The sequence below is a fragment of the Cryptomeria japonica genome, chromosome 3 (genome assembly GCF_030272615.1).
Source record: "Cryptomeria japonica chromosome 3, Sugi_1.0, whole genome shotgun sequence".
Classification (NCBI taxonomy): domain Eukaryota; kingdom Viridiplantae; phylum Streptophyta; class Pinopsida; order Cupressales; family Cupressaceae; genus Cryptomeria; species Cryptomeria japonica.
The window spans coordinates 433,853,467-433,870,648 of record NC_081407.1 but is presented as its reverse complement, the minus strand read 5'-3'; the positions used below and the strand labels follow the sequence as shown (position 1 = coordinate 433,870,648).

The 17,182-nt window shown below is 35.8% G+C and overlaps 1 protein-coding gene across 1 annotated transcript in view; it reads right to left on the bottom strand.

Annotated features, from left to right (window-relative positions):
• The window catches only part of LOC131068487 (probable cadmium/zinc-transporting ATPase HMA1, chloroplastic), a 158,063-nt gene extending 151,642 nt beyond the window's left edge, over positions 1-6,421 (bottom strand). Inside the window, exon 1 of the mRNA XM_058003671.2 lies at positions 5,639-6,421. Within this exon, the coding sequence (XP_057859654.2) occupies positions 5,639-6,184 (546 nt within the window). The 5' untranslated portion in view covers positions 6,185-6,421. The remainder of the gene's footprint in view (positions 1-5,638) is intronic.
• Between the last annotated feature and the right edge of the window lie 10,761 nt (positions 6,422-17,182).

The following is a 17,182-nucleotide window of genomic DNA, read 5'->3' as shown; positions in this document are numbered from 1 at the left end:
AGTTCGTCTATGTTGCAAGTTCACCTAAGGTTCTCTGGATACCCAAATGGTTACATATTCAGATGTATTGATTCTTAAGTATTTATACATCTGATTATGCGCTCATTTGTGCTAACAATATCCTATCAGATTTTAATAATGCAATATTTTTATGAAAAAGCACACTTTCAGATTTCACATGATGATATGGATTCTACCCAGATTCATTATATAAATTCAGAAAAACACAAAAGAATTGTAGAAAACTGCTTGAATAACTGAAGATGATTGGGTTGAATACTGGCGACCCACTGTTCTCAACTTGGACGCCTTGCCAATTCAATAACCCTCTTATGTTTGTTTCCACCCCTTCTCAAACTCAAAAATATTGACTCGAGTGATGAAAATGTGAGCTTTACTATGCAGTGATGGGCAAAGCAGATATATTCTGCTTCTCTGTCTCTATATTGTTTGTTCTACATGAAAAGATGAAACCTCTTGAATGCCTATGTTCAGAAAATCTTTCATGCAAAATATGTTTGGCTTCTGAAAGCAAAATAATGGGCTTGCAGCCCAAAAACGATAGTGGCTTCCTTCTCAAAATGATATTCTTAACCAAACATAGCTATCGGTCCTTCTTTTCTTGGGCGTGGTTGTTACAAAACTTAAATATTGTACAGGTCATTTCCCTACTTGCGGCCACTTGGTATGAGCTGTTTCATGGCTTTTATAATACAGACTGATTCGGCTTATTTCTTTTTAAAAGATTCAATGGCATTTTGATTTTAAGTTGGCGGCCACCTTGCTCACTTTGAACTTGGCTAATAATATGCATTCGATGTTATAAACATATCATTTTCTAGATTCTATATGTTGAAGCATTAAGAACAACATTTGAAATGGGAGTATTATAATGCAATGCTATGGATAGCATTCGATTTGGCAATACATTGCAGCATTATGAAATATAATAATAAAAAAAGAGCTCCATCCATTAAGACATTGTAAGTGCTATGTGACCATTATCATTTGCAATATTTTAATGGATGTGATTATTGGTATAATCGGCCTCCAAGTTATTATGAGGCATGGCATAGTAACAACGTCAGCTTCTTGTATAAGCACGTATAGGCGCACCTATACCGTCACAGGTATATGCTATGTGAGTGCATACATGTACATATAAATATATACTCATATGCACCCATATATTCGTACTCTTATGGCGATGTAATCATGCTTATATGTGAACTTATAAGCTTCTATGTGCAATTGTTTATAGAAGGGAAACATAATACACTTGTTATGGCACTATTTATTTTGAAAATATATCACAGTATGATAAACAAAGATGACAACATATTATCATAGTACTCCATCATGTACCTATTATCAAGCAAACGCGCAAGGTAAATAAAAGGTAAGACATTTTACTTTTTCTTTTCTAATTAGTCATTCATAAGTATCAATAATCATATGTATGCATGGCATTTAGATAGAAGCATTCATTATATCATTCATATGTGTGCTCTACGTGGTGTGTGATATGGTTCTCATCATGGACATTGTTTACTCAAATGGCTAGGACCCCTCTCCTTTACCATGTTCCTGTCTTCAACTAATCCTACATCCACTTAAACTCATTTGCACATTAATAGGTCAGCCATTAAAATAAAAATCATTATCATCATACATATCTAGTCTAAATCATCATCAATTTCCATTATTAACATTGCAACATCATTAAAATCTATCTTAATCACTTTATATAATTTAAGCATAACAATATTCTATTTAACTTAATCCACTCAATAAATTAAAATTTAACTAAATAAATATCTTAATCAAGTTTTTATTCATTATTAAAATAAGCAAATAATGGAACGTGACATAGAAGCTGGAGCTCCACACTATGGTACAATATTTAAATATGACCATCTTACCATATTAATTAAAAACTTTGCTATTTAAGTATCAAATTGGAGTCAAAATGAGGCTTCTCAAATCCAGCTTTTAATCCACTCATATACCATACATTTTTCCTGCATTGTTTTTTTTTTATATACTGATTTTTTGCCAAAGCTTATTTGTCTGCAAATATGTTATAGATCCATCTTTGTACAAGACACCTTACTGTGAAGCTCTGATTAAATCTTACAGATGAAACAAAACCAACAGTATTAGCAGTTGAGGACATGTAGCTTTTGGTTTAATACAACTTGAACTGGATATTGATCAAACTTCCAACTCTAGTTTGCTAAATGAAAGAACATCAAACAGGAGGAAAGATGACAATCATTTCTGAAATTTCAAAACAATTCAACCCTTTACCATCAAATTCAAATGCTACTTTCAGCTTTAAACACAAAACTTCCAGCAAGTGTCACACTTGAGAGGGAAGGAGATTGGGGGAGGCGGGGTGTGAACTATATTCTATAAAGCTTTTAACATTCTGAGGGCTAATAACAGTTAGTTTCTTACATTTTGGTTTAGTTTTGGCTTTAGAACAACAAGTTCCCATCATCTTAGCATCCCAAGCACATATATGAGCCACAAAGGAAGAATTTCGTTATATTAATGTCACAAATGACCAACATAGATCAATGCAACACAGAGTACAAGAATTAAGGATAACCACTTGGATGTAAAGATTCTAGATTAAAAAAAGCAACTGAACACAAAAGAGGGAGCAGAACTAAAGTGGTTAAACCCTGAGCCTTCAAACATAGTACAAGTGAAAATATCCCTGTTAGGGAAGATCGCTCAATGAAGCATGGAGCTGTATAGAATCAAACCAAAAGACCATAAAAAAACCCAACATTGTTATATTTCTTTAGTAAGGCTCAACCCAAAAGAACCAATAGCATGTTGTTTATCCCAAGAAAAGGGATTTTAAAATCCTTCATGCAAAATAAGGAGTCGATCAATCTGACCTTTTCCTTGAATGTTCTGTTGCAAATGTGAAGATGATTGATGGTTCAGTATGGTTGTCATTGATGTCAACGTATTGACTCTGTTTCTGTGCTTGGTTTTGCTTTGGATGTTCAGACTTATTGCAGATACATTTTGAGATTCTTCTTTCATGGTTTGGTGGTCCGGAAGGTATTCTCCGGAAGTTTATGCTGTGTTGATGATGCTTGTCTAAAAGAGTTTGCAAAGCTCCGTGTTGCTCCGCGTCTTTAGTTCTTTTGTTGCATTTCTAGTTTCATGCTTCTAGTGCATATATCTTCATTATTCTGATTCGGCATGTGTTGTTGTGCTCCAGAAGTGTTCTTACCTGGTCCGGCTAACCCCAGATGTTCTATCTTTTGGTCTAGTGATTGTGGCATTTGGATAACATGTTGTTGCATTGTGGTGTGGTGCACTTTTCATTCCTCTCCACCGTGAGAATGCTTAGTTTGAAGACCTATTTCTGAATTATGAGTTATTGTCTCCTTGGCCGACTTGAAAAATATATTTTGGAGATTGCTATATAAAGATCACTTGTAATGAAAAATCATGAAGAAAGTTTTAGCAAAAGGAAGTTGATTGTAAAAAGAAGGTCTATCTCTAGCAATATAAAGTGGTTGATCAGTGTGGTTGTTTGCTGATGCTGTTTAATACCGGTGGCAGTGAGCCTAAGGTTTCTTCCGGCATTGCAGCAGAGTGGCAGTTGTGCCTCTTATGGCGGATTCTTTCTTTCTTCTTTTGGGCAGTGAGCCCTCCTTTTTCTGCCGGTTTTAGCCGGGCAGTGAGCCCACATGCAGTGAGCAATTCTGGCAGTGAGCCACCTTGTTAAAGTCACCTTAACCGATGTCACCCTAACAGGTGTTTTTATTCTGAGAACTAGCATTCTCCGTGGTTTTCCCTTCTTGGGTTTTCCATGTCATACTTGGTGTCTCTTGTGTGTGTTCTTTTCATGGTATCATTTGTTCATGGTTATGCAATCTGAAATCTATATTTGCCAGATCTGTTTCTGTGAAAATTTAATAAAGTTTTAATTGATAACTGATTCACACCCCCTCTCAGTTATCCGGAACATTCAACATTTCTGTTGTTTCTAACAATTGATATAACTCCAAATAAGGATGATGGGTGAGATACTCGAAGCATATCCAAGAGGAGTACTTTTAATTTAACACACCCCATCATTAACCAGACATCTTTCCTAACTTGGAAAGACCAAAACTCCCCTTATCTATGACTTTAATCCAAATCCTCTAAGTTTGAGAGCAACAAATATGCTATGTTTGTTGCTCGCTTCATTTTCTTCACCATAAAGAAGATAGATGGCCTATAGAAATCTCAACTAACCAATCTATCCTATTTAAGTGCTCCAAACTGCAGAGCCAACCAAAGAAAGTTACTTGCTTTCAATAGTCCCGTGTAACCAAATCTTTTTACTTGGAATATCCATCTCATTTCTGTATGATTCCAGTAATATCTCTAGTAATGCTACTTCCACCATTACAATATCAGGTTTGTCTCTCCTCGAGTCAGTTTACCTGGACCCTTCTGTAAAAGACCAGCTATCAAGCTAACAATTCAAAATCTTAGCTTTTTAAGCCTTTTTAAGCAACATCAAGAGAGGACCATCCAGATTCTTCTAGATCTTGAAGCCATCTCCATCAATCACGTAGTTGCTACACACAAATACCATCCCAATTGCACAATTGCAAAATCAGCCAGAAACTTAGAGTTCACCATCTTGACATAATGGGATTCTTTTCAACCAAGTATCATTACAAATAAAAGCTGCCTGCGAAATTGACCGTCTCGATTTTGGAACAAACAGGAGTTTACATCTGATAAAATTCCAAATTGCTGATTCCCCACCAAGGGTTTCTGTGCAAGGAGGCTTAGGCAATTAAAAGTATAAAGGTATTTTTCGCTTGTAGAATTGTACTCCATTAACTCCCATCCTTATCATAAGGTTCTTCATTGATTCACAAACGCAATTTTAGGTTGTGAGAAAAGAAGAAACATTGCCGAGGTTTACGAAAATGAAGACATTTTAAAATAGAAATAGTGATAGGTGAGAGGATCTTAAATAAGAAGACAATTGGCTATAACTGAATTCAAGAAGAGAAAATATATAAATTTATTGGTACATACGAAGTAAGAGGATATCAAGACCTAGATTGCTGTAACTAGAGAAATTGTGGTGCAAATCCTGCTGGAGTTAGTCAAAGAAGGAAAGTCTTGAGTAATGCAAGAATGGCCTTTGATGCTTACCCCAACATGAGAAAATGTGATCGCCATTACCTCATTTTAAACCCCAATGTAGCAGCTACCTTGGATTGAACGTAAGGGCAAAAGGCCGCCAAACGCAAATAACAAGAATTTGTATTCCAAATTTTTTAACTGAATACTCTTTTCACGTTCTAGGAGAGAAAACATTTAAAATTTCGGCATTTCGCAAAAAGTGATCAAGAGGTAACAAATAAAAATTAAACTTATAAACGACTAAAGCATACAACAAAACGCACGCTTGAAATAGAAATGCCACTTCAGATTCTGAAGTATAAGAAACACTGAAAAGCTTGTACAAAAGAGAAAAGCGTTGTAAAGTTGTGAAGAACAATAGTAAATTAATTCAAGGCTCGAAACAATTTAAGCAAAAAAGACACGACTTGGATTGCCTCAATTGATGAAAATTTTGAGGGAAAAAATAAAATACCGCGACAAGAGGAAATGCGAGTGCAATTAACGCATTCTGAGCTGACTTCGCTGCTGCCTTTGGTTGAACATAATGGCAAAGAGCCGCCAACAGCAGCAAAACCATGGCAGAAGAGCAAAGCCTGAAATTTTCCCGCAATAAATCAGCTAAACTGGCCCATCCACTAGCCTTGGCCAAATTTAGTAGAGCCTTCTGAGCCGCATTCAGCTGCCCGTCCTCCTGCCCGTGTTCAAGGTTTTTGTGCACGTGCCCGTGCTGGTGATGATGGCCGTGATGGTGGTGCACTGAATGGTCGTGCCCGTGCTGGCGACGGTGGCCATCATGATGGTGCTCTGAATGGTCGGGCCCGTGGGCGTCGTCGTTCGGGCAGGGCACGTTTAGTTTTTTACATGCAGTGATTTGAAGGCCACATTGACGGGATTGGAAAGGTAATCTCGGTTGTTTTCTTGGAAGGAGGAGATGTGATGGCCTCCATAAATGACGGCTTGCTCTGAGATTTAACAGGAGTAGATTGCTACTTCTGGTAGAAATTGCGATAGCTTCCATGGCCCTGTAGCAGGAAATGAACAAGTAATTGCTCTTGTATGTTCTCTTTTTGTTTCGTTCACTCCATTATATGTTGATGTTTGTTTAGGCTACTATTCTGTATCGTCATTATGTGGACAATTCATGAGGGTTATGCAACTGAAAAGTTCAGAATGTAATTTGTCTCTTCCCATTATGCTTATCGTCGTCGATTCCATCTTTTTGGGGGCGGCGGTCGTGTTTCTGATAGTTGACAGCAGCTAACTAGTGCATCATCTTCTATTCTACCAAAAACAGTGTTTAAAACATTAAATACGATAAAACTCATCAAGGTCAAAGCATGCAAAAATAGAATAAAGGATAGGAAAGGTTATAAAATTCATAAGGTCAAAGCATGCAAGAATAAAGGAAAGGAAAAGTTATAACATTCATCAAGTTCAAAGCATGCAAAAATAGAATAAAAGAAGGAAAATTTGATAAAATTCATTTCAAAGCATGCAAAAATATAATAAAGGAAAGGAAAAGTTGAGTTCGATGTCTTTTTTTGACATGAGTTGCAAAACAATTTGAGGTTGAAACTCAATCAACAAATAAAATACAAAATGATGAAGGTTCGTAAATACATATAGTCATATTTCAACACCTTTGACATGGTTCTCAAATTTATATTTAAGTGGGTAAATGATCATGAAGGACTTCAATCTCTAAAATTAAGGAGTCAGTTTGAACACGTTAAGATAAAGGACATCGTGGAAAACAATTAGAAGCTAATGAGAGAGAACAAGTTACTCAAAGAGCAAGTATACAAGTTACAAAATAGCATGGAAAAGGGTAAACAAGAGTTGTTTTCAATAAGGTAGGGGTTAAGGCAAATCAAAACAGAGCAAGATAAAAGTGAAAGAAAGGAATAGTGATCCACAAATAAAAGAGATACAATCGGCAATGGCAAACATAGAGTTAAAAGAAAACCAACTAAAAGAACAAATAGAAGAGGTCAAATCTCGGACTCAAGTGATGAAGGGAACATCAAGCACATAAAATGAGTTCATAGAAAAGCAAGTAAGGAAGCGGATACAAGAACAAAAGGATGAAAATGATAGGGCTGTAAATATTCTCATTAAAGGTTAAAATATTATGGAGTGAAGGAAAACACAAAAAAGTTAACAAGAGACTATTTTAAAAATCAACCGCAATGACTATGAGGAATTCAGCAAGCACAAAGGATCGAAAAATGGATAAGATATAACAAGAGCAAACATGTAAGGGTTACTTTGAATAATATAGAAGACAAGAACATGATACTAAGAAACAAAAGGTTCCTCAAAGGTGTTGAACACAAGATGCCACTGAGAGAGGAGGGGGGGAGGGGGGGGGGGGGTGAATTAATTGTTTCTAAATTCTTACCCCTTTTAGCCCCAAGAGATATTATCGGTTACCCACCTAAGGACCAAGCAAACCTACCGGTAAGATAGATCAAGACAACACAATTCAACCACACAAAGAGCACATCACATAACATTGGTATATATGAGGAAAACCCAAGATGGGAAAAACCTCGGTGAGAAATGTTGTTGGAGTCTACTGCTCCAATCTAGCCTCACAATAAACACATTGGTTACAACATTTAGGGCACCAACCCAAGGAGCACCAACCCCTGATTTTAAGGCACTAACCCAAGGAGCACCAACCCCTACACCGAGCTCCAACTCAGTGATTTCAATGGATTACATAAAATAATACATTAGTTATAATCTGGTTACAAAAGTATTTTGTAACCTCAACTAATGACTTCTCTCTCTACCGGTTTCACTCCTCTATCTCACTGCTCCTTTCTACCATAGGTACTTAGCTTTATTCTTTCTGATTCCTCTTCCACTCTATCTCTACCCAGTCTGACCTCTTTTTCCTCTTTTTGTTCTCCTCTACACAATGTTGTTGCCTTACCAGTTCATGCTCTACCAGTTTACTAACCTGTCATACTCTGCACCTCATCACCAATTACTCAGCTCATGGGTTTAACCCTGCTCTGTTCTTTGCCCGTCAGTTCTTCCCAAATACTCACTCTACACCGGTTCACTTTGTGTTGCCTTCCTCTCTCTTCCTTCTTGTTGAAACTCACATACAGCCTATTCACACTACTGTCATATATAGTGACAGTCCACCGGTTAACTTGACCTCATCGATTAAGCCTCTCTAAAACCCTGCCACCGGTTGTATCTTCACTCACTCAATCACTTCGATGACCTTCGATGACACTCCGGTTGATTGACTCTAGATGCACACTCACACTTTAATCTTCTATATCTAGAACCTCACTTTCTGGCAACATCAATCTATCTGGTCTTTTGCCTACATACTAATAGCTGAGCTTTCCCGCCAAAATGCAACTTCAAACTATTGGCGCACTAGGGTTTCTTGCACTAATCACAAGGAGTATCGGATCCAATCAGATCTCGTTCTGCACGAAGATTGACAACCTACAAGCAATCAGGCATTTCCACCATATCTCCTTTCTTCCAATACTTAGCAAACACGGACAGTTCGTCGGCTTAGCACTTGGTCAATCACCATAAATGGTTCGGCGGTTTGCATCACCAACTTCAATTTGCACCTGGACACTCTACATCGATCAGTGCATCCCATGGATCACCTATGCTCAACCTTCCTCGAGCCGCACACCTCTGCAACACATCCCTTGATTTATGGGGTCTGCATTTAATATCAAACAACTTTGTAACTACCTCGTCGGTGCACACTTCATCTACCAATTCATGCATGTATGTCACCTCGACTCCACGTGGCACCTCTATCGATATTCGTCAACTTAGACCTTTATGTCAGTTCAGACAGGATCACTGACGAAACACTTAACCGGTACACACCTTCCAATCATCTAACCCTACCGGTACATCTCACCTTACCGATTGACCTTCTTGCCATCACCTTCTTTGTCTTGTCAATGTATCACATTTACCGATCATCAACCTTGCTGACTAGCAGTAGATATCCATGGTGATTCGTCATGTACCTTAACACCTGAATAGGAGCACTCCACTTGCCTCTTGGCCCTTTGCTTTATACTGGTAACCACCTTGTGTGCAGCTACAAAGCCTCATCTTCACTTGACTGGTTCTCCCCTCAATCGGTTTGCCAAGGTGGAAAACTCATCATCTCAACTCTTCCTTCTCTGTCCCAGTAGCACATCTTGACTTCACATGTTGATCTAGTGTACATCTCAGATCTCAACCTCTGGAGGCTTCCTCATCTTCCAATTTGGTCATTCGGTCTATGCATCTAATCACTTGCCTTTTCTTACTCTGAATATCTTATCCCGGAGAGTCATGATGTATGCCATGCACACTGTGGGATAAGCAAGATATTACCACTTACCAGTGGAAAGAATAAACAATTGCACTTCAACTGCCAATCATCGATGGAGGAGCATCTATGTCACCTATCGGTAATAATGTGACTTCATTGAGGAGAGGATACATCTTCCACTTGACATATATCTCGGTAGCTTTTCCATATGTCATCTTTGCTCACTGAAGCAACGCACTCTATGTCAACCTTTACTTCATCTGGTGGGAGTCTTGCTAGATGGCATCATACTAGCGTACCGGTGACCTGCAAGCTCTTCATTGTTCCATACTCCAACAAACTTTACCAGTCACAAGCTTGTCGGTTCATATCACTCACCGGTCTCTTCTCTCCCAAGCTTGTTCAATATCAACTATCCACTCTACCAGTTGATAACACTGACAGCTATACCAGTGAACACCAAAGACACCACAATGTCGGTTGACATTAAAGACAACATATCAACAATTTTCTCATACCGGTTGTCCTCCTATACCGGTAACATGCTATATCAGTTGACATCAATGACAACACAATGCCAACAAAAGGTACGCAAATATACCTTGATGATAATATAATCATAACTCAACAAGAAGGAAGAATGACATAATGGGAAAAAGTAAAGGTAACAAGAGATATTGGGAAATGGGCATGGCTACAAAATGGAAAGGCCCAAATCAGTGATAGCACACAAGAAATAAGAATACAAGGCCCTCCAAGATTACTCAACAATGATAAGTTCAAATTGTAGGGGTTACCCATGGAGAAGAGGGCCTAGTTTAGGGCCTATAGCAAAAGGTAAATATATTATCTTCTTTACAAAGACACATGAGCATGATGAGTGTAAAGTTCCAAAGTTTGAAAGATACAAAAAAAACTCACTTTGGAATGAAAGAACTAATAGCGACAAAAGGGCATTGCGAAGTTACTATTCTAATTAAAGAAACTTAGGACATATTTATAAAATTAGAGAAGTAAGACCCAAACAAACATTACATATGGCTAAAAATAACAGAAAATCAAGTTTTGATAAGGTTGGGAATGTATTACTTCATTCCAAACAAATCAAAATCATATAAGAAAGGGAATCTAGATCGAGAAGATCCCTATACATCACTAAAGAAAGACATTTTTGTTTTAACGTCATGGGGGGAATCCTAATAATAGGAGACTTTAATTTTAGGACAGCAAACAACCAAGCCCTCAATTTGAAAGGAAACTACAAAGAAAAAAAATGACTTGCTATGGTTAGAAGAAAAGAATGATCAATTTTGGGAAAGAAATTCACAAGATAGCAAAGGTAATATTACTATGGGGTGAAATTACTAGGATTATGTAGTTTTCCCAACATGCCCATGTGTAATGGTATGAAGGCATAGCCAAATTCAGGAAACGTCACTTGTAAACACATACAACAGTCAAAGTGTTGTGGATTATGTTATTGTCTCACAAGATTGCACATCAAGGATAAAGGAGATAGAGATAGGAGAATGTCCAATAGGGATAAAATTGTATCATAATCCTATATGTTCAAAGCAAGCTATCATATATAAATATGCAACAAGGGTGACAAATCCATTTCAAACAAAATAAAACATAATCACAAGATAGAATTCTCATGAATCAAGAAAATTAAAAAATCTTCAAAGGTGCTCTTAAGCAGTCTATTAGGGAATATGAGATTAATTCAAATTATATGAAACATCATCTTGTAAGAAAGGATACACACATTTCCCTAATCCGTGTAATGTCCCCTTTTGGGATTGCCCTAAATCTTGCCCTAGATTACTATTCTCAATTAATAAGGGAGGGTTAGAGAGAGGGTTCATTTATCTTCTTGAAAGGAAAATAGTTTGTCAGTCCCTTTATTGTTTCTAGTTTTGCTAAAATATTCTCCCTTTTGATTCTTTTTTCATTCAGATTCAGAGTGTAGATCGAACTTTTGTATATATCTGCATATTAAGCTATTTGTATGTGTTTTCTATCTGCATAAGGAAGTCACTGGTAATCTTACCTAGATGTTGTTATAAGCAATCAATCAATTTCGGTGTGGCTTTTTGAAGGTCTATGTCTGTAAGTATGATCCGCCTGTGACGTTGATGTAATTCTGAGTGCAGTCTACTTCTTTCCACCCGATTCATGTATTATGGATTAAGTATGATTGTCATACATATTGCAGTCTATATTAATATTACTACTGAATTCTACATAAGAACATTATCAGGCTTCATATATTAAGCATACATATTAAGAACATCCCCAACCAAGAACAAAGATGTTACTGCCTATAACTTAATAACAATTCTGATTTGATCTGATTGATGGTGATCTCCTTGGATGCTTGGATTTCTTTCCTTTATATCTCTCAATGTGAAGGAGGGGTCACACCTCTTCACCATGTATGCCCTTTGACAAGAGGCACACCCTTTCACCATCAACACCCTTTGAAAGAGTGCAACTCTTAAATAATTATGCCCCTTTGAAAGGGACACAACCTTTCACAATCAGATCTGCACTTTTATTTAAATTAGATCTTCCCCTCTAATTCCTAAATTATCCCCCTCAAATGAGGTTCTCTTCTCCCTTTTATATCTCATGTTTGAGGGAGTGACAACTTTTCATTTCATGTCTTTGATCATTCATTAACTTAAATAAAAATTCAATTATATTATTTTATATTTTATATTTTTATTTTATTATTATAATTTACCATTAAATTGTATTTCGAAGTGGGGACATTACAATCCAGAAGGCTTTAGACGAGTGTAAGAAAAGTAGAACCAAAAGAGAGGCAAAAAATATTTTCTTGCCGAATCATTGGTTCAATGATGAGTGCAAGTTAGCAAAAAGAAACCTACAAGAAGGTAGGATGAGCAAGGAAAGTAACCCAGAGTATGAAAAACTATTAAGATGTCAAAAAGAAAAGTATGTGAACATAAGAAGGATGGAGTTGATTACCCTTGGAAAATAGAATCCCAAAATCTTTTGAAAAGAGTCGCAACAAAAGATAAAATAGATAGAAAATATTATCATTGGGTCACAATGGCTTGAATACATAAAGATATTATATGAACATGGACAAGATACACATAAACCCTCGGTAATCAATGCCACTACTAAAATTTTCACCATTGAAGATATCAAACAAGGCATAAAGAGGCTAGTAGGGGGAAAACCATAGGATACAAATGGGCTGCAAGAAAAGCACTTAAAATGGGGCGTTGAGGTCCTTGCACCTCATATCAATCATATATTCAACAACGACAATCAAGAGGGCTTTCCAAAAAACTGGACGACTAGTGTGGTGATTCCCCTTCACAAAAGTGAAGATGTAAATAATCCATCAACTAATGCACTACAATGGTTAATCCCCTCCTTGAGAAATTTTTTAGAAGCATGATCAAATGAAAAATTAGTAGTTGGGCAAAAAAAGAAGGAAAAAAAGCTAAAGGACAAGCTAGTTTTAGACCAAACAATTCCATTTTTGACCACGGTGTTACCATTAGATTCTTAGTTGAGAAAATATGGAATACACAAGGTGGTGAGGCCTTTTTTTGCTTTGTATACTTTAGAAAAGCCTTTGATATAGTGCCACATGACAAAATTTGGTATAGAATGGAGGAACTAGGACTTCTAAATGAGCTTAGAGTGGTGCTTCATAGGCTTTGTGAGCATGTCAAGGTTAAAATTAGAACCACAAATGGGATGTCAAAGTGTTTTGGTAGAGATATTGGTATCAAACAAGGTTGTTCACTTTCCCCCAAATTTTTTTGGGCTATACATTGATAAGTTGGAAGAATGGCTAAACAAGATTAGTGGGGAAGGAGTTTATTTGGCTAAATATGTAATAAAATTACTTCTATATTGTAGATGGCCTCATTTTAATAGCTAAAATTGCTTATGGTTTGAGAAAGCACTTGAAACATTTTTTCAAGAGGTTGAGATGCAAGTGAATTCTTGTAAAACCAAAGTGATGACCTGCTAATTGAAAAGAAATAAAAAGATACAAAATAACTTTCTTTTTTAAGGCAATCCATTAGAAGCGGTGAATGAGTACAAGAATCTTTGGATCTATTTTCATAACAAAGTTACAAACTCAATTAGGAAACATGCAAAGAAAAAGGAATTCAAGGAGAATGAAAAATGCTATATTCCTTACAAACTAGATGTAGGAATGCAAATTTATGGGACTGGAAAACCAATAGAATGCTTTTTGGTATGTTGGTCATTCTGGTGATCCTATACTGATGCGAAATTAGGGGTAGTAGCATGTCAAATTAGAAATGGAGGCAAGTAGAAAGAATTCAAAAATATATAATCAAAAGAAGTCTCAAAATTAAAATTGTTGTCTCATATGAGATTCTATTGGCTAAAACTAGCACTTTTTCTTCATAAGTATCAATGATGGTATGTTTTCTAAGTTACCTAAAGAAAACTCAAAATATGAAAAAGAATCATTGACCTAAGATTATTTCAGGGGAAAAACTAGAGAGAAGGAATAACACATGGATGAAACAAAATGACAAATGGATGAACAGATGAGACATTAATATTAAAGAATGTCTAGATACCAACGAGGAAATAAAAAAGTTTGTGAGGGAAAAATTCAGAGTAGATTATGGTAAAAAAATGGGCGTAAAAAAGTCTATTATATCAAAGAATTCAATCGAATAGGAGATCATAAGTAAAAATCCTGCATAGGAGCATATACTAAATGAGAAGCAAAAATGTTGATAGCTCAATTAAGAGCTAGCTCTCATCACTTGAAGTGCAAAATAGGTAGATGGATGATATCTAAAGAAGAGTGGGAAAAGAGCATATGCCTATTTTACAACATGTGAGTGGTAGAGACAGAGCGATTAGCCAGATGGAGCTTTAAGCTAATGGTTTCACACATTGTCTAATCTTTCCACTCTATACAATTTGTCATAGAGTACCTAACATATAGTGACATCCATAAAAAATATGAGGACATTCTAAAAACGGATAATTTAACATTTTGTTTGAGGAAACAAAGTTGGACAAAACAACAAATCTAGTGATCAAAGTTCATTGTTGAAGGGTGGATTTAATGAGGAGCTTATGAATTATTTAAAGCTTTGGTGCTCTGTTTCTAGGGGTGTGTGCTATTATTGGGTCTCATAGGCTACTTCGGCCTTATGGACGCTATTAAATTGTTTCATTTATTCATTCATTCTTAGAGATAAAAACAATGTCCCCTTGGAATGAATAAATGACTAACATTCACAAGATTAAACATTCCAATAAACTAAAAATAGCAACCTTCATTTATCTTTAGATTTTTTTAAGTTGGATTTTCTACTATGAATTTTAATTAGGAAGCTAGTCTAGTTAATCATTGGTCCATGTTGTCAACTTCTAAACTATTTTAATTTTGAGTACAAATATCCTCATAAGTTGTGCATTATATAATAAAGTATCATTTTGTAACCATCTCTCTCTTATTATAGAATACACAACCTCTCTCTTCTCAAGCTTCCTTGGGTGTCTTCCACCCATTGATCGCACGTCTAAGGTGATGAGCTCTCATTCTCAGTTACACAACTAATAGCCTCACTTTTCCTTTAATATCCACCCCTAAACATGTTTTGTCATTGTGATCTTTATTTGGGTTAAAATATTTGACGTAGTATGTTTTTTTCAATCCAATTTGTTTTGTCCACATGGAAATTTAAAATTTTGTTGTTACATAATTTTAATTTCTTCATTAGTATTAGGACATTCATCCAAATTGATGTCCCACTTGCTTAGTTAGTTGTTGTTTTGCTCCATCCAATTTTTCTTCCTATGGTCTAACACCTCCTCCACAACTATTTTGGGCCAATGATAGTTATCCATGTTTTCAACCATCTTTAAATAACTTATCAATCGGGCTATCCTTGATGCCTCCAATGAAAAAAATTATGGTTCGAGAAAAATAATTTCATATGAGATCGTGGTTTTGACTTTGAGATTGCCTTTGATTAGATGTTTTTGGATTCTTAGTAATTGTATCCAAGTACAACTTGACATGTTGCTTCCCCACACTTAATAGCCATAAAGGACAACCAGTCTGACCAACAAACCAAAAAGAGTTTTCTTGGTTTTTCAATCCCAAAGTTAATCTTTTATGAACCTATTTTGAAGTAAGTATGAGGCTTTACATCTCCCCTTTATCTTTTTCATTCTACAAGTCTCCCAACTGAGCTTATACTGGAAGTCAATCCGATGATATTTGTATTCTTTATAATAGGCTACCTTCAAAAAGAAAGGTGATTTGTTTATCTTTTTTATTTAATGAGGAAATCATGATTTTTATCTTGGTAATATTCACATGCATCCTAACCTCTTGAAAAAAGTGTTCTAAGGCCTTTAGATGTTTCCTCAACCCATGAGCTAGTTTTGAAATTAGGTTAAGTTTGTCAACATATAAAAGTATCTTCACTGCATAGCAAGCCAACTAGATAGCTTCCCCATTTGTTTTTCTTAACCATTCTTCCAACTCATCAATGTATAGATGAAAAAAAGTGGGGGATAGAGGGCATTCTTGTTTAACACCAATGTTGCTATCAAAACACTCGAGCATTCCTTCGCTTGATTTTAGCTCTAACCTTCTCATAGAGTCTATGCACTACTACACTATACACATTTGGGAAACTTAATTCTTCCATTTTTTTCCATAATTTATCTCTAGGTACCACGTCGAAGGATTTCTTAAAGTCCACAAAACAACAATAAGCTTCCTCACCTTGAGTGTCCCATGTTTTTTCTATCAAGTGTCTAAGGGTGATCCAATGATCAATGACAGAGCATCTTGGCCTAAATCTCACCTAGCCTTTTGCTCTTTTTCCTTCATCTTCTACCTAGTTGTTGATTCTATATTTTATCATGCTCTGAAAAAGATTGCCAAAAAGATGATTGACCATAATAGTACAGTAGTTGGATGGGTTATTAATATCACCACTTTTAAAAAGAGGAATAGAATGAAATCTTTTCATAAAGCAAGTATTATATAGGATGTTAGGGTTAAAATAATGTTAATTTAGGTATAATTATTATGTATTGAGACTATTTGATTTATTCATTATTGGTATCTACTTGTATCTTGGATTATCTAGTATGAATCTTGATTAATTGATTCGTTCTTTTTGTTATATTTCCTTTTTAAATAAAGTAGATGAGGAGTCAACATTCGAAATGTTAATGTATTTGATCTAGATGTAGTTGCAATCCAGACATTCCATAATGTGGTGTCATTTTATGTCCACTAATCTTGGAGTGCAAAAATAACATATAATATTTATCTAATCTTCTTTAGATGTTGTCCATCTTTCAATCTTGTGCATAAAATGATGCAAGCCAGTCCCTAGTTGAGCTATTGACATTTTCACTTTCTATTTTATTTTTGCTCATATATATTATTTTACTTTTGATCATATTGATATTAAACTATCTAATAGCATTTTCTCTTTCACCCAAGCTGCTTTGTTTAAAATATTGTCTTGACTTTCTCTATCACATATCTTTTTTTTTTGGTAATTTAATAGTTGGTAAGGGCCAACACACACTATATTGATCTCAAAAAGTTATTATACATCATCAATTTTAACCAGTTTGCATTGTTACCTTTGTCACATTCTAAAGAGATGGTGCATGCAA